Raw genomic sequence first — 23,014 nt, 5'->3', positions numbered from 1 at the left:
GCGTAGCTAAGACGGCAATGGGAGGTACAAATACCAGAGACCCGCGCAGTCGCGCTGCAGTGACGTCACGCGTAGCAGGCAGTGAGGACGTGCGCGTCCCCGCTTCTTCCTCTTTCTCGACTCCATCTTCGCAGTAGCTGCAGCGGCGTCCGCGGGTCAGGTGAGGTTCAGGGGACGGCGGGACCCGGAGGGCTCGGTCCCGGGCGGGAAGGGGCCTCGGAGACCACGGGGAGGGCAAGGGATATGGCTGCTTGGTGACTCGGCTCCCGTCCCTATCCGCTCCTCAGCGGGGCCGGGCCTTCCGCACGTGAGACGGCGCGGTTGTCTCCCGTCCCCCGACCCCCTTTCTCCCCGGCCGCCCCTTCCGCGCTCTCACCAGTCTTTATTTCTTCAGTCGCCAACATGCAGCTCTTTGTCCGCGCTCAGGAGCTACACACCCTCGAGGTGACCGGCCAGGAGACGGTCGCCCAGATCAAGGTAGGTTTCCTCGCTGTATTTCGCCCTCCCGTCCTCAGGCACGCAGGGAAAGCTTGAGTACTTACAAACTCCTTTCTTGCCGATTAGGCTCATGTGGCCTCGCTGGAGGGCATCGCCCCGGGAGATCAAGTCGTGCTCTTGGCCGGCTCGCCGCTGGAGGATGAGGCCACCCTGAGCCAGTGTGGGGTGGAGCCCCTGAGCACTCTGGAGGTCGCTGGCCGCATGCTCGGAGGTGAGTGTTTGTAAACTGATGGTGTGTGTGGTTGTGGTTGTTTCTCCGGTAAGATACCGGGTGCTTTGTAAGGGTGAGCCTTCTGTCGACGTCTCTCAGTGTAACCCTTTTTTCAGTCTTTAACCAGACTGGTTCAGTGTACCACTAAAATCAAAAGCAGGTTTGGACAGGTGGATTTCTGAGATTGAGGCCAGCCTCGTCTCCATACCGAGTTCCAGCCCATCTGGAAGACCCTGTTTCTCAGAAAATCAGGAAATTTACCAGACCCCCCCCCCAAGTGGTTTTCTTTTTACTGTTTCATACATGGAATGTTGGCTAAGAATGTGGGTCAGTTTGTAGAGTGCTTGCCTAGTAGCCCTGGGTTCAATCCCCAGCACTGAATAAACTGCAGAAACAGCAGGGTGGCACACGTCTGTAATTCCACTACTCCAGAGGTGGAGGGAGTTGAGGGAGGCAGGGTTGCTGGGCAATACCTTCTTGACTCTTTCCTATTCTGTCCTGCCCCCCCCCCCCCAACAGGTAAAGTCCATGGTTCCCTGGCCCGCGCTGGAAAAGTGAGAGGTCAAACTCCCAAGGTGAGTGAGAATAGGTGGTGGTGTTTGGACTTCGTCTTGTCCTATCGTGGAGTTTTTCCTCCTGGAGAGGGACCCAAGGAAAGGATGCCAGGCATGGGAGAGGTCAGCTAGGGTCTTACCAGCCCTACCTTTTCCCAGGTGGCCAAACAGGAGAAGAAGAAGAAGAAGACAGGCCGGGCCAAGAGGCGCATGCAGTATAACCGGCGCTTTGTCAACGTAGTGCCCACCTTTGGCAAGAAGAAGGGCCCCAATGCTAACTCCTAAGGCCTATGTGATGCTGGCTCTCTAATAAAACCACTTTGCCCCAGGCAAGCTCATCATGTCATTTCTAAGGTCTAGGTGTTTAAATTTCGTAGACTCTGGGATTCAACCACAAGGGCCAGATCCTTAAGTCTTCTTAAGACCTGGGTCTCCCTGTAGCCACAGCTGGCCTGGAACAAAATATATAGCTGGGCTGGTCTTCCTGTCACAGACATCTGCCTGCCTCTGCCTCCGCCTCCCAAGGGCTAGGATTAAAGTTGTGTGTCACTACACCTGGCTCACAAAGGCCAGTTCTTAGATGTTGGTCCTCACAGGAGGGGAGGGGAGGCAAAGAGTTGGGATAGAAGGTGAAATCAGGGAGGATCAGTCTGTTCCTTCACTAAACTTAGGACTAGCTGTAAAGTCCAGGGCACAAGGACCATGTTATTGCTTTGGAAATCAGTAGGTTTAATTACATCAGCACCCTTGACCTTGTCTGGCCTCAGTAGCCTGATCACAGCTGTGACTGGGCAGGTGATTGATTGTTGGTTTCACCCTAGCAACATACCCAGACCCCACACATTCCTTCATCTAGTGTTTTTGATTCTACTGCTTCTTGGAATACAACATAACCATGGGGTAAAGCCCTTGGTTTAGGACCGCTGGGTTGGGATACTTCACACATAGTGAATCCATTTAACCTCTGCCATCACCTAAGGATTGTGAGACTTAAACTGTAAAATGCTCTGAGACCAGCACCTGATGTGTAATAGATGTGCAAATAGAAGCTATATTGTCTTAGGCACCTGTCCTAACAATATTTGGGACTTTAAAATGCTTTGGCTGTTGTGAATAGATAGGCTTGTTTCCTGGAGGTCAGAGGACAACCTTAGGGGTTCATTGTCTCCTTTGACCATGGCTCCAGAGGTCAAGCTCAGGCTGTCACGCCTATGCGGCAAGCACTTTTGCTTTCTGAACCATCTCTGGCCCAAGCATTTCATACTTTGCCTGCTTGGTTGGTTTTTATCTTGAGGCAGGCTCTCACTGTAGCCCAGACTGGTGTTGAACTGAACAGACCCTACCCTAGCTGGGATTGCAGGTTGAGCCAACACACCTGGCTTTAGGGGTGCTGAAGGATGAAATCGAGGAACTCATTTCCCCAATTTAGGTTATTTTGGGGGAAAAGTAAGGAAACAAGTAGTTGTAAGTTGCCTGGGCCTGGTGAAGTGGCACACGCCTTTAATCCCAGCTGGTCTCAGGAGACTGCTCTGAGGAGTTCCAGGCCAGCCTGGGCTACCTACTGAGACCCTGTTTAGGGACGATTCAAAAGTTCCAGCCAAGAGAACTGCAGAAATGAGTGATGGGGAGTGCAGATTCTTTAGGGTTCTGTCAGGAGTTTGAGTTTTTCTGTTACAGTTGAACACTACCCTAGGTAAAAGGTTTATTTTGGCTCACAGTTCTCTAACACACCCACTCCCCAAATCCATTAATCGGTGAGTGGCTTAATCAAGGCAGAGCTTTCCTGACCTAAGAACCTCTTAATATACATCATACCTATAGGAATTAAATTTCAACACTGGTTTGTTTGCTCATCTCGTCTTGGTTCTGGTTCGAGGTGGGTTCACTGTGTGGCCCAGGCTGGCCTGCAACTCATGGTTCTGCCTCTGGCCCTGGGGTTGCAGGTATGTGTCTCATTCTCACATCATACAAGCTTTGGTCATGAAAGAAGGGATTTATGGGGCTGGAGAGATGACTCAGTGGTTAAGAACACTGGTTGTTCTTGGAGAAGACCCAGGTTCAAATTCCAGCATCCACATGGCAGCTAACAATGGTCCATAACTCCAGTTCCAGGGAATTCAACAGCCTCTTTTGAGCTCTGTGGGCATTGCGGGAAACGGGTGCACTTACATGATGAAGGGATTTAACCAGAGACTGGATTCTGACTTATGATTTAATTGATTTTTTTTTTTTGTCCTTTTGAGACGGGGCCTCTCTCTAGCCCCAGCTGACCTGGAGCTCACTATGTAGACCAGATCTGCCTGCCTCTGCCTCCTGAGTGCTGGGATTAAAGACATGAATCACCATGCCTGGCTGGCTGATTTGTTTCTGAGATAGAGTCTTTTGTAGCTCAGTCTGGCCTCAGTTTGATAACGTTGATACGGTATGACCTTGGATTTACGATTCTCCTGCCTCTACCTTCCAAATGCTAGGATTACAAGTGTTCACCATGTCGAACTTGAGATTTAATTTCAGGTGAGTTTTGCGTGCAGTGTCGGGGATCCCAGCCAGAACTATGAGCAGTTTAGGCAACTGCTGTACCACTGTACTGTCCCCACTATCCTGTGATCTAGCAAATAAGTTAGGAAACCAGTTACAGTATTATCCAGGTGATGAGGGTTGGCTGCTTAGACCATTAGTAGTGGGAATTGGAAAGGAGGCTTCCAGATGCAGCCACATCCTGGTGGGGAAATACATGGTCCCATCAGGATAAATGTAAGGTATTTTGGCAGCAGAACTGACAGGACATGAAACTGGATATGAAGTGAGAAGGGCCACAGAACCAGGGCTGAATCACAGAGGCTGTGGATGGAGACTTCATGGTCTTTCATAACACCGTAGTTCGTATCCCCATTCCACCAAAAGACCAAGCTTAGTTTAGGGACCTCTGAGGCGCTTTGTATTCTTGGCCCTCAATATGGAGCCACTTAACATTTATGAACGATGATATTTAAATGAAAAAAGGGCAAGTTTGGAGGAGATAAAACAGATGGGGTATTTAAGCATTGCTTTTAGTTGACAGGCAATGCTCCCAACACACCTAGAATTCAGCTAAGTGCCCTCATCTTGATTTGGTATTTGGTTATTCTGAGATAGGGTCTGATTCAGGTAGCCCAGTGTGGCCTTAAAACTAGCTATGTAGCTGAGGAGGATCCTGGACTCCTGCTTCTGCCTCCCAAGTGCTGGGATTACAGGTGTGTGCCATCCCACTGTATTTTCCTCTGTTCTCTGAAGGATGGCTGTTCCTCCAGGACAGAGAGGCATGTCACTTTTGACACACTGATTTCTGTCGCAGCTCTTTTTTTTTTTTAGGACAGTATGGCCTGGAGCTCACCATGTAGACCAGACCAGACTGGCTTCAAACTCACAGATCCCCCTGCCTCTGCCTCAGGAATGGTGGGATTAAAGGTGTGTGCCAACACACCCAACAGCTGCAGCTGTGTAATTATAAGAAAAAAGTAGTTCAGGTGACGAGTATCTCCATCTTCCCACTAACATGGTGGAGGAAAAGAGCAGGAAGACTCAGGGGCAATAGTGGCAGAACTTCACAAAAAGATCAAAGAAACCTTTGAAGTGTGTGACCGTGAGTCCAATAATGAACCCAGCCTGCGTGGTGGCTCTCGCCCAGCTCCGGAGGCAGAGGCAGGTGGAGCTCTCTGAGTTCCAGGCTAGCCTGGTCTACATAGTGAGTTCCAGGCCAGCTGGGGCTACAGAGACTATCTCAAAGACCAAATAAAAGAGAAGACCCACTGGACACTGGAAAATTTCTTCCAGTGATGACCCAAGTGCTTCTGGAAAGAAAATACAGACTAGTTCCTGAAGATGCCCTTTGAGCTTTTACGAGGTTTTAGATCCAGCTAGACATGGGTTTCTGACCAAGTGTATGACTGAAGAAGGCAAGGTGATTTCTCAAGAAGAAATGTCTGCTGCCATTGATCCAGCATCAAATTCAGTTAATTACAGGAACTACATAATGATATGGTGATAGATGAGGATTAAATGCTCTAAAGACAAAAAATAAAAAATAAAAAAAAAGGTTTAATCTGTGAACCCAGCACTTGGGAGGTGGAGGCAGAAGGATCAGGTGTTCGAGGTCAGTCAGCTTCAGCTACATAGTGCGTTCCAGTATAGTTTGGGTTACATGAGGACCTGTTCTTAAAACAAGAAGGGGGGGGGGGTGGTTGGGAGAGTTGGAGAGAGGGCTCAGGGGTTAAGAGCACTGGCTGCTCTTACAGAAGACCCTGGTTCGAGTCCCAGCTCCTCCGTGGCGGCTAACAACTATCCCAACTCCAGTTCCAGGGGATCTGAGGCCCTCTTCTGACCTCCTCAGACATTGCAAGATACGGGTGCACTTTATATGCAAGCAATACACTCATTCACATAAATTTTTTTTTTTAAAGCAGGGCGGGAGGAGGGGTGCTGGAGGGCGCTCAGAGGTTGAGAGTTCTTGCAGAGGGTTTGGGTTTGACTCCCATGACCCACATGACAGCTAGCAGCTGTCCATAACTCCAGTTCCGGGGTCCCAACGCCCTTTTCTAGCCTCCGTGGGCATTACGTGAACGTGGTGCGCTTAAAATGCAGGCAAAACACACGCACACAAAAAAATTATTTTAATTTTTAAAAATAAAAATATTTTAGGAAAGATAGCTTATTTTTGCTGGGCGTGGTGGTGCACGCCTTTAATCCCAGCACTCGGAGGCAGAGGCAGGCGGATCTCTGTGAGTTCGAGGCCAGCCTGGTCTCCATAGTGAATCCAGGCCAGCTGGGGCTACAGTGAGACCCTGTCTCAAAAAGACACACATAAAAAAGTTTATTTTTGCAGTTTGGTGCAACCACTAGGGGACACGCTGGGACCTGAGACGTTCTCTCTCCGCGCGCCAGCGTGCCTTGGTCCGTGTGGCCGGATGCCGAGCCGCCTGGGGAGTTTGCAGACCCTAGACTACGTCTCCCCGACGCAAGCAGGCGGAAGTAGCCGAAGACGCGCCGGAAGTGGCTGAGCTGGAGTGCGATGCCCAGCACCCGGCGCCAGTTGCCATGGAGCCAGTGGGGCCCTGCAGTTTCTGCCCCGCCGGGGAGGCGCAGCCGGCGCGCTACACCTGCCCGCGCTGCAACGTGCCGTACTGCTCCTTGCGCTGCTATCGGGCTCATGGCAGCTGCGCCGAAGACTTCTATCGGGACCAGGTGCTACGAGAGCTCCGCGGCCGCAGCGCCTCGCCCAGCCGCCTGGCAGGCGCGCTACGCCGGCTGCGTCAACAACGGGAGACCGAGGATGAGCCTGAGGCAGCAGGCCCCGGCCCTGGCCGGGGACCCGGCGGCCTTCCTGGGCTCTGGGAGCGGCTGGCACCCGCCGAGAAGGCGGCCTTCGAGCGGCTGCTGAGCCGTGGCGAGGCCGGGCGTCTTCTGCCCCCGTGGCGGCCGTGGTGGTGGGGCCGCAGGGCCGGCCCCCGGCTGTTGGAGGAGCTGGATGGAGCCCCGGGAAGCGATCCGGCGGAACTGGAGCCCGGCCCTACGAAGACCACGCCAGTGTCCGTGGAGCCGGCTGTCGAAGACCCCCCGGTGGCCGATCCGCCCGCCGCGCCCGCCCGCATCCCGGCGCTGGCCAGCCTGAGCCGCAGCCCCGCCTCGCCGCTTGTGCGCTTCCAGCTGCCCAACGTGCTGTTCGCCTACGCCCACACGCTCGCCCTGTATCACGGAGGGGACGACGACGCCCTGCTCCCCGACTTCTGCACCACGTTGCTCGATGTGTCTGGAGCCCTGGGCGCCCAGCAAGTATTCGACTCCACGGACGAAGCCCTGCAAGCCGCAGCCCACGTGCTGGAAGCGGGCGAGCACCCACCTGGGCCCCTGGGTACGCGGGGTGCTATGCAAGAGGTTGCCCGTATCTTGATGGGGGAGGGTCCTGTCAACCAGAAAGGCTACACTCTGGCAGCACTGGGGCATCTGGCACAAACGCTGGGCCTAGCCCGGAAACAGGCTGTGGCTGGGGAAGAGCGAGATCGCCTTTACCGGGCCCGCAAGAAGTGCCAGTTCTTGCTGGCTTGGACCAACGAGAACGAGGCCGCCCTCACACCCCTGGCTCTAGACTGTGCCAGGGCCCACCGAGCCCATGCCGTGACAGCTGAAGAGGTGGCAGCTATCACAGGGAACCTGGAGCGGCTTTGGGGGGGCCCGGTGCCACCTCCTCCAAGGACTCTGATTGAGGAGCTCCCTGACTGAGCTGAGTACCCATGTCATTAATAAAGCTGTGACTGGTCTGCCCAGATGTTGGCAGTACCGTTCTGGTTTTTTTAAGACAGGGTCTCATCTTAGGTTGGCCCTGAATTCACTACAAAGTTAGCTGTGGATGACTTTGAACTTGACCTGCGTCCACCTCGCCAGTATTGGATCACAGGTGTGAGCCATCTGGAGGGTTTATGTAGTGCTGGAAAGCAAACCCAGCACTCCATGCATGCTAAGCAAGCACTCTACCAGTTGAGCTACATGCCCAGCCCTGGGGGTACCCACTGCTGAAAACAGCAGTCGACCTCGACTCCCTGTCCCCCCAACAAACCTCTTTCAACATCTGCCCAGCAGCTGGACACCCCTCTCTCTAGTCAAACACACTGGCCCCAGCACCAGAGACAAACGGCAAGAGTTCCAAATATTTATCCAACAGGGGAAAATGTCTCTGTTTGGGGGCTCCCGCTTTTTCCTCTTGCTTCAAACCTCCTCTGGGGCTGCTTATCCCTGCCTGGTGGAGATTTTGGTGGCATTGGGTGCAGGCCCTTGAGCCCAGATGTGCCCAGGCTTGCTCCAGTAGGCCAAGCTGCCTCAGTAGACATAGGGCATGATGCGGTAAGGCACACGCTTGCAGTACTCGCGCCAAGCCCGGCCGTACTTGCGTAGGCACTGCTGCTCGTCTCGGGCCTCCCGGTGCACCAGCAGCACGGTGAAGTAGAGGACGTAGAAGTAGGGGAGCAGGTGAGACACCCCTGTAGGGAAGCAGCTCTTTGATCAGCCAGCACCCCAGTTCAAAAAGGCTTTCACATCTAGCTCATTGTCCATAGTGAGTCCCCAGTACTAGGTTGCCAGTGGGGTTTCCCCTGCCACACACCAAGTCTATCCAATCACGGACTCTTCCCTCAACTGGGCATACCCAGGCTGGACCTCCTGTGGTCCCCAGGCCTCCCTTTCCTAAACGCACCCAACGCCACTCACCACAGGGCAAGGACCAGGCCAGAGCCATGATGATATCTCCAAGGTAGTTGGGATGACGAACCATACCCCACCACCCAGACACCAGCAGCTGCCGCCCTGTAGCAGTAGGGATGGTTTCAAGACCTGGAGAAAGATAGCTAGTGAGGCATGGGGACCCCAGAAAGCCCTGCGACTCCATCTCACCCATGGCCTCCAAGAGACCCAGCTTACCAGCCACACTGGGATCAGAAGGATTCTTTCGGAAAGTGTTTTTCTGAGAGTTAGCACCACGGAAGATGTAGTAACCAACAGCTGGGGGAGAACATGAGCAGGTGGAGATGTGAAAGCTTTGGACCTGACCAGGACTGCCAGCCTATCCAGAGCCCAGGAGCCAACCCCAGCTTTAGGGATGAACTCTGGCACCTACCTGGTGGATATTGAATAAAGTGTGAATGAAAGGGAGTGGGGAAATGAAGATCCCGCCTACTGACCTTGGATGAGGCAGATGAACAAGGCCATGGGCCACCCCAGAGGCTGGGGATGGTACAGCAGAAATTGGGCCTGCAAGCTGTAGGTGAAAGGTACCCAGGCCAGGTCCCCAAAAGCCAGCATGAAGCCAAACCCATCATGTGTGATGTCCATGGTGGTGAGGACAGCCTCCTGCAGGGACAGGACCCAGACACACCTGCTTAGTCCTGAAACCTTCCTCAGGCTCTCCTCCATTGCCTCCCCTGTCCAGTGTAGCCTCACCTCATACCAGAGAGCATCACCCACATACAGCAGCTGGAAGCCATTGACCAGCCACATGGCCAGTGAGGGACTCCCCCGAAGCTCTGCCTCCCGAACCAGGAGGGCAAGGTTGATGAGGACCTGGGGAAATTGAGGAACAGGGCCATTGTCTCCACAGAGGTGGGGGCACCCAGTGGAGCTGTGTCAGCCTCTCAGCTGTTAGTTCACTTGCTGAATGGGTTCAGGTCCAATACTCAGGGATATGGACTGCAACTCTGGCTTAAGTTTAAACTTCTGTTTTTCAATCTGAGTCTTGCCACTGGGGCAGGGTGTGTACCCTCCCTAAAGCCCACTTTCCCACTGCCATTTGCAAGATGGGGATAATCAGGGACCTGCCTCAGGGTGCCATTTGATGATTTTCATGTAATATGTGCAAAGATCTAACAGCTGGGAGCCAGCCTGAACTAGGCCTCTCATTTTAGCAGCTTGAGCAGACTGAATAGTTTAGTAGGCTTGGTAGCACTGAGCTTGGTGCTGTTGTTAAGGTTCTCTCTTCTAATCCACACAGGATCTCACTGTGTAGCCCCAGCTGGCATGAAACTCACTCTGTAGACCAGGCTGGCCTTGAGCTCTCAGAGATCCACCTGCCTCTGCCTCCCAAATGCTGAGATTAAAGGTGTGCACCACTACACCCTCATAATCATTTTAGGAAAAATTTCATTCTATCCCTATTTCATCAGTGAAGAAATAACCCCAGAAATTGATATACCTGGGGGCAGGTGGAGATCCAGATCCATGGTGGAACCAGGCCTGGTAGTGCACATTCTAGCTATTCAAGTGGTTGAGAGGTGGAGGGGGAATCCTGATTTTGAGGCTAACCTGGGCTACCTAATGAGACCTTGTCTTCAAACCAAATCAAACGCAGATCCATAGGATCTTTGGCACTCCTGCCTCAGTGTAAGGTCTTTTCCAAGGGGAAATGAAAGACCTTGCCTGAATTCCTTTGAGACTCTTTGACTCCATCCAGCATGCGTGATCTTAACCAAACAACACAGTTGGCATGTTGTCAAGGCCACCAGTGACAAGCAGGTTGTTGAAGCTCTGTGCTGCCTTGACTGTCAAGCAGTACAGGATCACCGTCTTTGAACTAAATTTTGTACTTGACTGCTACCTTGCAAGCTGCAAGTGCTCTCCAGCTCCTCCCTGTTTTCTTTTCCTCTATAGCACCTGTTGTTGCTAACATGCCATTCGTACTTCTGTTTGTGATGCTAGGGATGGAGCCCAGGGCCTTAATCATGCACTAGTCAAATGCCCTCTACCCCTGAGCTACAGCCCCAGTCCATTATGCACATTATTATTGATTTTTGGCCTGTCTTTTTCCCTAGAATGAAGACTGAGCAGAGATTTGTTTTTCTCTCTCCTGTGACCTTCCCCCCCTTGGTCTCAATACCAAACCAATATCGTGGGCTCATGGACAGCCCCTGAACAGTTAAGCCCAGCATACCCAGCCGATGAGGCCAGGCCTCAGCTCACAGAAATATTTGAAGTCAAAGGAACCAATGCGAGGGTTGAGCTCCCGTCCCAGGAAGAAGTCGTAAACCGGATTGCCTGCAGAATAACAGAGGTAAAGGAACCGGAGGCGATCCACCTCGCCCCACCTCACTGGGCCCCTTCTCACCTGAGCTTCCCCCTGGGGCCAGCGCTGAGGCAGGAGCTACCAGCGCCTTCACATAGAGGAGGAGGCTGAAGATGAAGCTGGTGAGTGTTGTTGCAAAGGCCAAAGGCAGGAACATTTCCGGGAGTGCCCCCAGGGGCAGCCCCGCTGTCACCCCCAGCCCCATCAACAGGGTTGTCAGCACTAGGGCCTGGAAGCCTGAACCACAGCACAGAGTGAGCCCTGGGGTTGCATTCTTCCTCACAAACAACACCCCCCGCCCCCAGTACACAGAAGCCAAAGCTCCAGGAGGTCATTGCCCTGGTGCAAAGAGTAGCAGCAAACCATGTACGGCATTGAGAATCCTGGGGTTTATCCCAGGCATAAAAGATACATACACAGTGCGCGCGCGCGCGCACACACACACACACACACACACACACACACACACACACACACACACAGAATAGCAGCAGCAAGCGAGTTGGAGGCGTAGCGATTCCCTGGTACCTATCCTGGGCATCAAAGGTAGCCATGGGGAACTTGGTGTCAGGGATTCGTGGACCTCCTGCTAGACTTGGAACCCCACTCCAACCCTTGCAACCCCAAAGCATCGGCGGGCAACCCAAGCACCATTAATAGGGTAGCGCAGGCGACTCTTGTCCTTCAGTTCCAGCCCCTCGGCCACCTGCGGGTACAGGGGTCTCATTAGGGTTGGGGCACCTTCTACAAGGTTCGGCCCTCCCTGCTCCCTCCTCCCGGGGGCGTTAGAGCAGAGCTCACACCTTGCGGGCAGGCAGCAGGTAGAGCACCGCCTGCAGGCCGAGCCAGGCGAACAATAGCAGCAGCGCCCGTGGGCTCCACAGCTCCTCCAGCCCGGGCAGGTATGGTGGTGGGCCCAGGAGGCGCGCGGGGCCGGAGCGAGCCACCAGGAGCAGGTGGAACATGGTGGCGGGCAGCAGAACCAGCATCGCCGCGGTGCCTGGGGAAGAGGACCACGGTGCCAGGCGCGCGCTCCCCCAAGTCCACAGGCACCCTGTCGTCGCCGGATGTCAGCCCAACCCCTACTCCCGGTCGTCCGGCCTTTTCGAAGACCCTCTTTCTGTTCTTCCAACTCCCAATCTCCCAATCCACAGTCACCAGCACCGGTCCCTACATCTCTCCTGCAAACACTCCTCCGTTCCCACCTCCAGACCCCATTCCTCTGCCTCCGGATGCCCCTCCAAAGCCTCCAGCTCACATAATGCAGTTAAGTAGCACCAACTCAGTCTCCGCCCCCAGCAATCCCATTTACCCAAGGGTCCCCCGAATTCCAACGGGGCCTGGGAGCCCTCAAGTTGGGCCATGATTTCCGTTCCGCCGGGGACCGAGGGCTCACAAAAGTCGATCAAGGAAACACGGCCCGCCCCATTCCCAGATGGCTTAGCTACGCCTGCACCTGTCTGGACGCTGAGCTCGGACAACCGCTGTGCACGTCCAGCGGTCTTTAAATGGACGCGCCCCCTGCCCATTCTGGGCTCAGCGCAGCAGCCAATCAGCGCCGGGAGGCGGGTCACGCGCAGCTGCTCAGAAGCTCCAGCCTCAAAACCCCACCCCCCGGCAGATCTCGCCCCCGCAAGCAAGAGGGAGCAGGAGACCACACACTTTTATTAGGCTGGTCGTGACACCCGCCAGCGGGGAAGGGCCGCCAGGGCGAGACCAGGGCACAGGCAGGATGGGGCACTGGGGCAGCCCCGTGCAGGGCTAAGGCGTGGCCTAGCCGCGCTCGCAGATGACCTCCACGACACTAGGTTCCATGGGCACTGGGTCTGGACAGCGCAGGGCAGCCGAGGCTACCACTTCATCTAGCAGCAGATGCACAAGCTCCTCATCGGCCACAAAGCGCCATAAGTAGAGCTGCAGGAAGTGGCAGTCCACCTGCACCTGCTGCAGCCCAAAGCGCCCAAAGGTGCGCAGCCGCACGCACTCCAGCAGCGTCTTCAGGCTGATCTTAATGATGCCAGTCAGCACCGATACCTGCAGAAGGGGACACAGGGATGCAGCTCAGTGACCACAGGTGTTGGGAGGATCCAACTTCTGAGCAAGGGCCAGGGAGACACAGAGGACAAGGCAGAAATTTTCAGGACCGTGGTAAGAGGGAACGATACGATGTTGCCACCATGATCTGGAGGGGAGGGGGCAGGTAAGCTCCAGTAGTAGTCAAGTCAGAGATGGGGGCCCGCATGAACATGGTGAGCAGGAATCCTCACCGGCTACGAGGGAGAGATGGAGAAACATCCCTGAGCATGAGACAGAGACCAAGATATGACTGGGAATCCCCGAGGAGGCAGAACTACTTTGGGGACAGGGCAAGGGCAAAGAGGCTAAGGCCTTGAGATGGTGATGCTCTGGACAGTCTAAAAGCAGGTGGTCAGGGGGAATCCTAGCTCAGCTCAGGCAGGGTCCTAGGGCTTCCTGGATAGCTGTGGACCTGGGGGCTGGGTCAGGAGCAGCTCCTGACCTTGTTGAATTCCACAGGGCTGAACACATCAATACGTTCGGAAAACAGCTTCTGGATATTGCTCAAGAGGTTGGTGTCCATCGGGGCACTGGAAGGGGAGGGAAGGAATCAGGGCCCACCTGCACACCCTCCCTCTTTTCTCCGTTTCCCGGGGCTTCCCACCTGCCCGACCTGGGTGTGTAGCTGGGCGCATAGCGGCCCTGCTGCCGAGAGCTGCTGTACACAGAGAAGGTCCTCTTGCTGGAGTCGCTGCTCTGGGCCTTGCGAACACCCTCTTCGTACAGGAGCCCCACCTAGTGGTAAAAAGAGATACTGCAAGGCCAGCGCAGGAGTTCCTAGCAGAAAATGCCTTGCTTAAAGAATCAAACTAGTTACCATTTATACAATCAGGGGAGTGGTACAAAGGCAGGTCACAGGAGTCAGTCTGAGGCCCAATTTTCAGCCCATCCCTGCCCCAACCTCCTGGGTGACCCTGGGTCTCCACTTCCCCGTTTGTGAAATGGGGGGTCTGGTGGTTAATCCAGGACACAGATGCAGATATTATGGGGCCCCTTTTGTCTTGGTCCTGAGAGAGTTGTTCTCCAGCACCCCCAGCCTGCATCAGGCTCCCCCACTCAGCCTGATCCAGCACCTGTACATCAATAGCTGTCGTATCCTCTACCACACGCTTCATGACAGCACGCACGTTCCGGGGCTCTAGGGTACTGAGCCAGTCCCGTGTCTCCACACTCTTGCGTAGCATCTGTGATATGACTAGGCCCTGAACCTTCACATAATGGGTTAGCAGCCTCCGTGCTGTCTCTCTGGCCTCTGCACAGAGTGTGCTCACAGGTGTAACTGGAGACTGGTCCTAAGCCAGGGAAGCAGAAGAGAATGGTTGACGGTATTGGGGGTAGCTCAGAGGCACTGCCAGTCAGGAGCGCAGAAAGGCTGAGCAAGATGGACACTGAGGTGGGTATGGATGGCCAGTCCTGTTCTGGCCACAAGAGAACACCCAGCCTCCTGTGTTCCTGGCATCGGCCCCCTTTCCTTTCTCCTGAGCCTCTTTACCTGCACCAGAAACTGTTCGTCAGTGAGTGTGAGGATGTAGGAGATGGTGGCCGTCTCATAGTCCAGGCAGAGGCGTGAGAGCAGCAAGAGCAGGGCTGGGGGTGTGGCACCCCCCTTCTCCCCGGGGCTGTCACAGAAGCTCTGGGCCGTCTGGCACATGGAGCGGATGAAGCCCACGATGAGCCCCTCTCGGACTCCCTGGCTGCAGAACTTGCCCTGTGAGGAAAGGCTCAGATACACAACAGCCCTCTCCCCAAGCAGGAGAGGTACTGCAAGGCCAGAGCCTGGGGCTGTTCTGCCCTCTGCCCTAGCCCCTCTCCAAAGAGCAGCTCCACCTTCCTTTGCTGTTGACAGGGCAGGGCTGGCAGCACTGGGCACTGGAGACCCTGGCAGGGCAGAGCTGTCAGCACTGGGGACCCTCACACTTCTGTTCCCAGCCCAGCTGCAGATGGTCTGAGCCTTTCCCCCTCCACACTGCCTTCCAGAAGATAAATCCACATCCACGGTGCCTGGGACAGGGCTGTATGGGCCCTGGTGACTTGTCCCCAGTTCACCAAGCACGAGTAGAAGGGGGTTGGAGGGCCAGCCAGCAGAATGAATAACCAAAGCCCAAGAGTAGACGTACCCGAAAGTATGGCTTGTTGGAGAAGGACACCTCTTTGGCGGTGAAGAGATGCACAGAGGCCAGGGAGGCCTTGATATGGCTCAGGATGGAGCTAGCCACATTGGCCAGCAACTCCGCCAGGCTGGGGCCCTCCTTCCCAGCCAGGCGAGGTGCCGCCAGCGCCTGGCGAACATCAGTCAGGCATCCCAAGAAGGAGGCCCTCAGGCCCTGCAGGTGGTGACCCAGGCGCTCTCGGGCCACTCGCTCCACGATCTCTGTGGCAGCCTCCGAGAGCCCAGCAGCGGCCAGCAGGGCCCCCGGTGCCCGAAGGCGCCGGTGGAAGCGATCCAGGGCGCGCACCAGCAGGGAGTTGTCACTGCCACCCTGCTCCTGCGCCAGCCGGCGCTCCACCAGCTCAAAGTAGCGGCCGCCCAACTCCCGCGCGAAGGCTGCCAGCTTCTCCGCACCCGCAGGGCCCTGGGCAGCAAACAGCTCCTGGTAGGCCGCTGCCACCTGGCACAGGCCGCCCACGAAGCCGCTGCCGCCGCGGTCGGTGAACTCCAACACGTCGGGCGCAGGCGGCGAGGGCCCCAGCTCCGCCTCCAGGCTACTCAGCTCTTCCTCCAGCCGCCCACGCGCGTGCAGCAGAAACTCTTCGCACAGCTCCTCGGCAGGCTCACCCAGGGCCAGCAGCAGCTCCACGCACTCCGCCTGCTCTGGGGCGCCAGAGCCGCCCTCCCTGCAGGGACCAGATGCAGTGAGCCGCAGGTTGGGATAGCTGTCGGGGCGCAGGTGCGGGGGAGGCGCAGGTGCGGGGGAGGCGCAGGTGCGGGGGAGGCGCAGGTGCGGGGGAGGCAGTGGGGTGCTGTAGACCCAGCGGGGTGGGGGGGGGCGGGGGCGGCGAGGGCCAGCCACACCTGAAGCGCTGCCGCAGCTGCTGAGCCAGGCGGGCCGTGATGACCTGGCAGTCGTCCTGGATGGCGCGGAAGGAGGGCAGGTGCTGATACTGCTGCAGCACTGCCCTCGCGCGGCCCTGGTAGCGTACCGCCTGCCCATAGGCGCCCAGCTCCACGCACTTGGTGAGGCGCGAGGGCAGCTCAAAGAGGAATTGCAGCTTCCGCAGCAGGGCGTGCACTCCTGGGGGACAAGGCAGTCCTGTTAACCGCAGAGCTGAGGGTGTTTGGCTGCAGGACCCACTCAGTACACAGCCCACCTGCCAGCTTGGTGATACGCTCATGGCGGTCCTGTAGTGTGGCGCTGATGCGCGCACTAAAGTTGGTGATTACCGCCATGTTGGTGGCCAAACGGTCCATCTCGTCCTCCATTTTCCGGAAATCATTCTTCATCTTCCGAATGGTATCTGGAGGGGCAAGAGCCGGAGAGGGTAAAGGATATGACTGGGCAGAGACAGGCGCAGCTCTCTCACTGACATAAAAACTTTGCGTGAAAGGGCTAGGGAGGGTCTTGGGTTCAGGTCACAGCATGTATGAGGGAAAAGGTCGTGACGTTGGACGTTGGTACAGCTGACCATTTGCACACATAGCCCCTGCTTACCTAGCCCTGGTGTGCAGGAGAGATGGTGGGACTGCTTTGAAAGGGAGTGTGTTAAAAAAGCAGCCACTAGGCTGGAGAGATGGCTTAGTGGTTAAGAGCACTGCCTGCTTTTGCAAAGGATCTGGGTTCAGTTCCCAGCACCCACATGGCAGATCACAATTGTCTACAGTCCCAGGTCCAGGGGATTCAGTGCCCTCTTCTGCACGAGGCATGCACATAGTGCACATATATACATGCAGGCAAACACTCATATAAATAAAATAAAATTTAACAACAACGAAAGCACCCATTGTCCTCACTGACTTCATTTTGTCCTAACCTGCTATTTTTCCTTCCCAGCCTCATCTCATTCTGGGATAGGAAATGGTCCTTGGCACCAGCAGACCCTTAGCCTGATGGAGGTGGCTGTGCAGCTGTGCAGACCTCTGGGCTCCAGGCCCCAGCCAGGTGGAAGTTGCTGTGCAGCTGTGCAGACCTCTGGGCACCCTGCTTTTGTTATTCCCAATAGAATTCTGGAGCTGCTGACCAGGATTCCAAATGGGAAAGACCAACTGTCATCAGTCTAACTACACTGAGAATAAACTGCTTCACTTCTCTCTCCCTCTCTCTATTCTCCTGGGGGATGGGCGCCTGGACTCCTCTGTGAGGGCCCCTTGAGTCGGACTGAGCACTGGGACTACTCTGGCAGCAGTCTTTCCCATCAGGTGTCTAGAGCCCAAGAACACTCAGAGACACTTAGCATGGGCTGAAACTTCTTTTGCTCCATTAGAACATGGGCTGTGCAAAGGCAGACCACCACCTGCTCACTCCCAGAGACACCCTCCGTGCAGAACAGGAGAGACAATAAACTTACTCACTCGGACCTCCTTCCCATGGTCCACCCTTGCACTGGCCTTCTAGAACATGGTACACCTTCTCTGAAGGGTCCTTTCCCTTTCACCCTGACAATTCACCTAGGGAGGCTGTTCGTCCTTCCAGAGGCCTTGGGGGCTGGCCCCTTAGTAGTTCTCTGTTGTCTCTGCCTCCTTACTCAATCACTGCTTTGAAGATAATGCCTTACACTTCATCCCTTCCCGATGCCAACCCTGCTTATGCCTGTGTGGCTCTGACATCTGTCTCCTCTTCCTGTCACCTCTTTGACCTTTGAAAAAAATTTTTAGTTTTATATGTATGAATGTATCGCCTGCATGTATATAAGTGCACCCATATTGTGCAATGCCTGAGGAGGCCAGAAGAGGGCGTGAGATCCCCTGGAACTGGAGTTATGGATAGTTGTTAACCGTCATGTGGGTGCTGGGATTCGAACCCTGGGTCCTCTGCAAAAGCAGCCAGTGCTCTTAACCATCGAGCCCTCTCTCTACACCCTAAAAAATTTCTTTTGTTGTGTTTTTGAGATCTCCCTGTAGCCCCAGCTGGGTGGAACTCACTATGTAGATCAGGCTGGCCTCAATCTCAGAGATCTGCCTGCCTCTGCCTCCCAAGTGCTAGGATTAAGGGCAGGTGCCACCACGCCCAAGCCTTATAAATTTTGAGTGTTTTGCCTGCAGGTATGTTAAGTGCACCCATACGTGTTATGCCCTTGAAGGCCAGAAGAGAGTGCTGGAATCCACATAAAAGTTGGGTGCAGGGCTGGAGAGATGGCTCAGGGGTTAAGAGCACTGACTGCTCTTGCAGAGGACCCAGGTTCAATTCCCAGCACCCACATGGCGGCTACGAACTGTTCTTAACTCCAGTTCTGGGGGAACCGGACACCCCTCTTCTGACCTCTGCGGCATTGCAGGACATGGGTGCACTCATACATGCAGGCAACACACTCGTACACATAAAATAAAAATAATAAATAAAATATTTTTTAAAAAAAAGTTGGGTGGGCTGCTCACTGCCAGGGGCAGACAAGGGCTCCCTGGAGCAATCTAGCTAGATCAGCTAAATCAACCAGCTGGGAATTCAACAAGAGTGGAACAAAGTGGACTGTCTTCAAGGAGAACACCTGACGTCAGCCTCTGGGCTCTACATATGTGGGACACACACACACACACCACATACACATGAAAAGAAACATAAAAAAACCTTTAAAATACTAACAGCTGAATAGATACTGAGTTCCACAGGCATGATGTTTAGGGAGACAGTAGTGAGAGCATTCCCATCAGAACAGGAAACAGGGCTGGGTCCTTAACATGTGAAACGCTCTGAGTTTGATCCCAGGCATAGAAACAACAACAACAACAAAAACCCCAGAAACATAAAGCAATTTTGTTATGATAAATGTGGAATTTCAAGTCTTGGGAAGAAGATGAACAACTTAGTGAGTGCTGCTGGCATAGCCGAGAAGCCATCTGAAACAAAACAGCTGAATTCTGACATCACACCTTACAAACCCACAAGAAAGTTTAGATGTACTACAGTCACAAAGACTGGAGTAAAATCAGGGAGAGCTTTTTGAAGGATTTATTTTACTTTTAATTATATGCATGTATGTGTGTATGTGTGTGTGTGTCTATGTATGAGCATTCCCACATGAGTGCAGGTGCCCACTGAAGCCGGAAGTTGTCAGATACCCTGGAGCTGGAGTTTAAAGGCAGTTGTGTGCTACCTCACATGGGTGCTGGGAACTGACCTTGGGTCAGTAAATGGAAGAGCAGTACATGTTCTTAACCACTGAGCAATCTCTCCAGCCCCAAAACTGGGTGAGTTTTAAAGTAACATTAGAGATTGAAAAGGTCCTGAATAGTATCAACCCAAATTCAGAGGCCACTGATGAGAAGATACCACAGGGCTTTGTGCATGCCAAAGAAATGCTGGAGCACCGCACCGCACCGTGAGCCCCAGGAGCACTGCGCCGCACTGCACCCTGAGCCCAGGAGCACTGCACCCCACCATGAGCCCCAGAAGCACCACGCCGCACCCTGAGCCCAGGTGTACTGTGCCGCACCATGAGCCCCAGGAGCACTGTGCCCCACCATGAGCCCCAAGTGCAATTCTCTTACTAGTTGGAGGCTTTACCAACTGGTCAAGACTGATCAAGAGGAATTTGTCAGTAACCAGACCATGACTTCACACGCCCACACTTGCACAGCTCCTGGCCTCTGGGTGTGTTCTACAGGTAGGATTGGATGGCAACCCTACTCTGGGAGATCACTGGAAACACTGGTGAGGCAACGGAACATCAATGACAGACAAGGAAGGAGCAACACAGACACCACGGGGAAACACAATGAGAAAGAACTGCACAGAACAGAGAACCACAGAGCAATGAAGAGATTTTTTAAAGATTTTCACCAAGAGGCCTATCAGCAATAGTGAAAGGGACAGTTCACACCAGCCACAGGATCCATGAGACAAGAGCATCACTTCCTGAGCTCACACAAGGTCTGAGCTTAGGGCCTTGCCCACGCTGGGCAATTGCTCTGCCACTGAGCTACATCCCTAGCCATTGCCATTCCTGAGTTTATGATTCCACAGAAAGAAAGGTTACAACAAAATCAAACTGCCAAGTAGACGTTAGACCTGAGCAGTGGGCTGGGAGAAGGCAGGTCCTAAAGAGCCCAGCCCTGCACAGTCAACAAGTGACTGGAAACCTGGTCTCAGTTTTCACAATTAAAACCTCAATTAATTGGGAAGCAGAAGCAGATGGATCTGAGATCCAGGACAGCTTGGTCTACACAAAGTTCCAGGGCTACTGGGGCCACAGAGCGTCTCAAACAGACAGACAAATGTGCTTGCTTCAGCAGCACGTATACTAAAACTGAAACAACACAGAGATTAGCATGGCCCCTCTGCAAGGATGACACACAATCCTGTGAAGCATTTCAAAGTAAGTCTTAACCCTACGGCAGACTGACAGACACAGAAGGGAGGGTTTTATTTGTTTGGTCTCACTATGTAGGCCTGGCTGGCCTGGAACTCACTATGTAGACCAGGCTGGCCTCAATCTCTGCCTCCCTCTGCTGGGATCAAGGGCCTGTACCACCACACCCCACTTTCAGAAAGGAGCTAACATGAGGCATTAATATGTGGTAACCAAAGAAACCAGAGCTCTGTCTTGGTAGCTGTGTCTGTCATGGTCGGAATACCCCTTATGGTTAAATATCTTTGAGGCTGCCGACAGGCTGTTCCCACTATAGCAGGAACTGAGGTGCAGGGTATTTCCCACATGTGCACTCATTAAAGGCCTGCACACCCCATGAGCTTTTCTAGAGGGTAACAGGAAGAAATATCCTAAAAAGAAGATTGGGTCCACCATGATTGAGTGAGGAAAGTGTCACTTTACCCCATGAATATGCCACCTACCACATAAATATTCATAAAAAATGCTTCCAAATCCACAATGTGGAACCCACTGGCCCTGGGGTAGCCCCACTCCAGTCTCTGTGGAAAGTAGCCTGGCTCACTCTACTAAATAAACTTTAAACTATCTCTTAAGTTTAAACTATCTCTTGACTGAATTCCTTTCTTCAAGAAAACAAGATTCAAGAGAGACACCCCCCCCCTTAACAAAATCACGTAATAGGAAATATTTTACTCTTTGGGCCCATCGATTGGAGGTGTTGGTGGGACAACGACAGCTTTCATCCCTGTTCACAGACAGTGAGCTAACGGACACAGCGGGTGGTGTGAGGGAAACTATAAAAGCAGAACAAAGGCCAGGGGTGGTGATGCTCACCTTTAATCCCAGCACTGGGGAGGCAGAGGCAGGTGGATCTCTATGAGCTTGAGGCCAGCCTGGTCTACATAGTGAGTTCCAGGCCAGCCAAGGCTATACAATAGACAAAACAAACAAAAAACAGTAACAGCAAAGCAAAACGAATGGGCTCCTACCTGCTCATACCTGCTCCCACTGCCCCCACCTAGTCACACTTCCACCTGCTCCCACTGCTCCCATTGCTCCTCTCTGTTCACACCTGCTCCCACTGCTCCCACCTGCTCCCCTCTGTTCATACACTTGCTCCCACTGCTCCCACCTGCTCCCCTCTGTTCATACACCTGCTCCTACTGCTCCACCTGCTCCCCTCTGTTCATACACCTGGTCCCACTGCTCACACCTACTTCCACTGCTCCCACCTGCTCCCACCGCTGCTCCCACCTGCTCCCCTGTTCATACACCTGCTCCCACCGGCTCCTACTGCTCCACCTGCTCCCCTCTATTCATATACCTGCTCCCACTGCTGCTCCCACCTGCTCCACCTGCTCCCCTCTATTCATATACCTGCTCCCACTGCTGCTCCCACCTGCTCCCTTCTGTTCATATACCTGCTCCCACTGCTCCACCTGCTCCCATTGCTGCTCCCACCTGCTCCCCTCTGTTCATATACCTGCTCCCACTGCTCCACCTGCTCCCCTCTGTTCACACCTGCTCCCCCTGCTCACACATGCTCCCCTCTGTTCATACACCTGCTCCCACTGCTCCACCTGCTCCCCTCTGTTCACACCTGCTCCCACTGTTCCCACTGGGTCCCACTCTTCCCACCTGCTCACACCTGCAGGGAGAACCACAGGCTTGGAAGTCCCAGAGCCCACATCTCCCAGTGAAGATTCCTTCTGCCAAATGCTATCATCAGGCAGGCAGAGGCTACATGAGAACATGACATGGAGACGCTACCTCTAGGAGACTTGAATGACTTGTAAAGGGTAAAACCCCCAAACCCGGGTGTTACCAAAGTAAAGCGAACCTAAGACTGTACCCTGACATTACAACTGATTGTACAGCCATGGAGCCTCTAGACTGGAAATAGAGGTTGCACATGTCCAAACAAAGACAATGTATCCATGGTGTTCAGTAATAACAACAACACTGGGCATCTTCTTGTGCAGTACCAGGGATCTAACCCAGGGCCTTGAAGAGGCTAGGCAAGTCCTCTACCACTGAGCCACACCAGGCCCTTGCCACACTGGTTTTTGGCCTGGATACTGACTACATGGATGTGACATTCATGGAAGTATCCATACAAGTACCTTCCAAAAGCCTATGAATTTTCAGTAAAAATTACTGTCAAGGGGCTGGAGAGAGGGCTTAGCAGTTAAGAACACTGGCTGCTTTTGCAGAGGACCCAGGCTGGGTTCCAAGCACATACATGGTGTCTAGCAACCACCACCTGTAACTCTAGTTCCAGGGGATCTGATGCCCTCTTCTGACCTCTGCAGGTATTGCAGGACACCAGTGTACTTAAATACATGCAGGCAAAATACTCATACACATAAAATAAAAATAAATTGGGAGCTGGAGAGATGGCTCAGTGGTTAAGAGAATTGGCTGCTCTTGCAGAGGACCTGGGTTCAAATCCCAACACCCACATGGCAGCTAACAACCCTCTGTAACTCTAGTTCCAGGGGATATGATGCCCTCTTCTGACTTCCACTGCAGGCACAGCATGACACAGGTATACTTACACATGTAGACAATATACTCATACACATAAAAATAATAAATAGGTTTATGTTGCCA

At 53.9% G+C, this 23,014-nt stretch overlaps 4 protein-coding genes, 1 long non-coding RNA gene and 1 other non-coding gene across 8 annotated transcripts in view; 4 read left to right on the top strand and 2 right to left on the bottom strand.

Moving 5' to 3' along the window:
• Positions 1-30: 30 nt before the first annotated feature.
• Fau (FAU ubiquitin like and ribosomal protein S30 fusion) lies at positions 31-1,601 on the top strand. The gene is made up of 5 exons (XM_008822157.3): positions 31-160; positions 395-477; positions 565-709; positions 1,229-1,284; positions 1,423-1,601. Exons 2-5 carry the CDS (start codon positions 403-405, stop codon positions 1,546-1,548), a joined length of 402 nt encoding a protein of 133 aa, XP_008820379.1. The 5' UTR covers positions 31-160; positions 395-402; the 3' UTR covers positions 1,549-1,601.
• A 4,476-nt stretch (positions 1,602-6,077) lies between these two features.
• On the top strand, positions 6,078-7,564 carry Znhit2 (zinc finger HIT-type containing 2). The gene has a single exon (XM_008822156.3). It carries the CDS (start codon positions 6,337-6,339, stop codon positions 7,516-7,518), a length of 1,182 nt encoding a protein of 393 aa, XP_008820378.1. The 5' UTR covers positions 6,078-6,336; the 3' UTR covers positions 7,519-7,564.
• Positions 7,565-7,931: 367 nt separating this feature from the next.
• On the bottom strand, positions 7,932-12,392 carry Tm7sf2 (transmembrane 7 superfamily member 2). 2 transcript variants are annotated; one of them, XM_008822154.3, is made up of 10 exons: positions 12,156-12,392; positions 11,647-11,843; positions 11,495-11,549; positions 10,886-11,080; positions 10,712-10,815; positions 9,229-9,348; positions 8,970-9,138; positions 8,710-8,790; positions 8,500-8,622; positions 7,932-8,273 (listed from the first exon to the last, which is right to left on the bottom strand). In XM_008822154.3, exons 1-10 carry the CDS (start codon positions 12,370-12,372, stop codon positions 8,113-8,115), a joined length of 1,422 nt encoding a protein of 473 aa, XP_008820376.2. In that variant the 5' UTR covers positions 12,373-12,392; the 3' UTR covers positions 7,932-8,112. The 2 variants fall into 2 exon arrangements, with proteins under 2 accessions (XP_008820376.2, XP_008820377.2); XM_008822155.3 differs by lacking the exon at positions 10,886-11,080.
• A 99-nt stretch (positions 12,393-12,491) lies between these two features.
• Vps51 (VPS51 subunit of GARP complex) overlaps positions 12,492-23,014 on the bottom strand; it is a 24,223-nt gene continuing 13,700 nt past the window's right edge. Inside the window, exons 3-10 of one of the 2 annotated variants that reach the window (XM_008822151.3) lie at positions 16,229-16,375; positions 15,933-16,152; positions 15,037-15,754; positions 14,412-14,627; positions 13,993-14,211; positions 13,533-13,654; positions 13,362-13,449; positions 12,492-12,877 (exon numbers count right to left, since the gene is read on the bottom strand). In XM_008822151.3, the coding sequence (XP_008820373.1) occupies positions 12,617-12,877; positions 13,362-13,449; positions 13,533-13,654; positions 13,993-14,211; positions 14,412-14,627; positions 15,037-15,754; positions 15,933-16,152; positions 16,229-16,375 (1,991 nt within the window). In that variant the 3' untranslated portion in view covers positions 12,492-12,616. The other variant, XM_008822152.3, reaches the window with a different exon arrangement.
• LOC115068285 lies at positions 15,695-17,167 on the top strand. Its single transcript, XR_003847641.1, has 2 exons — positions 15,695-15,783; positions 16,909-17,167. It is a non-coding gene; the product is annotated as an uncharacterized LOC115068285 (long non-coding RNA).
• On the top strand, positions 20,288-20,391 carry LOC115068288. Its single transcript, XR_003847646.1, has one exon. It is a non-coding gene; the product is annotated as a U6 spliceosomal RNA (small nuclear RNA).

This window comes from Nannospalax galili, unplaced genomic scaffold, assembly GCF_000622305.1.
Source record: "Nannospalax galili isolate Female #2095 unplaced genomic scaffold, S.galili_v1.0 scaffold1328, whole genome shotgun sequence".
NCBI lineage: Eukaryota > Metazoa > Chordata > Mammalia > Rodentia > Spalacidae > Nannospalax > Nannospalax galili.
This window is presented reverse-complemented; position numbering and strand designations above follow the sequence as displayed.

Coding starts and splice junctions, on each gene's coding strand:
- Fau (XM_008822157.3), top strand. CDS start 403: ATGCAGCTCTTTGTCCGCGCTCAGGAGCTACACACCCTCGAGGTGACC. Junction 478..564: donor AGACGGTCGCCCAGATCAAG/GTAGGTTTCCTC, acceptor CTTGCCGATTAG/GCTCATGTGGCCTCGCTGGA. Junction 710..1,228: donor CGCTGGCCGCATGCTCGGAG/GTGAGTGTTTGT, acceptor CCCCCCCAACAG/GTAAAGTCCATGGTTCCCTG.
- Znhit2 (XM_008822156.3), top strand. CDS start 6,337: ATGGAGCCAGTGGGGCCCTGCAGTTTCTGCCCCGCCGGGGAGGCGCAG.
- Tm7sf2 (XM_008822154.3), bottom strand. CDS start 12,372: ATGGGCAGGGGGCGCGTCCATTTAAAGACCGCTGGACGTGCACAGCGG. Junction 11,844..12,155: donor GGAATTCGGGGGACCCTTGG/GTAAATGGGATT, acceptor CCTCTTCCCCAG/GCACCGCGGCGATGCTGGTT. Junction 11,081..11,494: donor CCTGCGCTACCCTATTAATG/GTGCTTGGGTTG, acceptor GCTGTGGTTCAG/GCTTCCAGGCCCTAGTGCTG.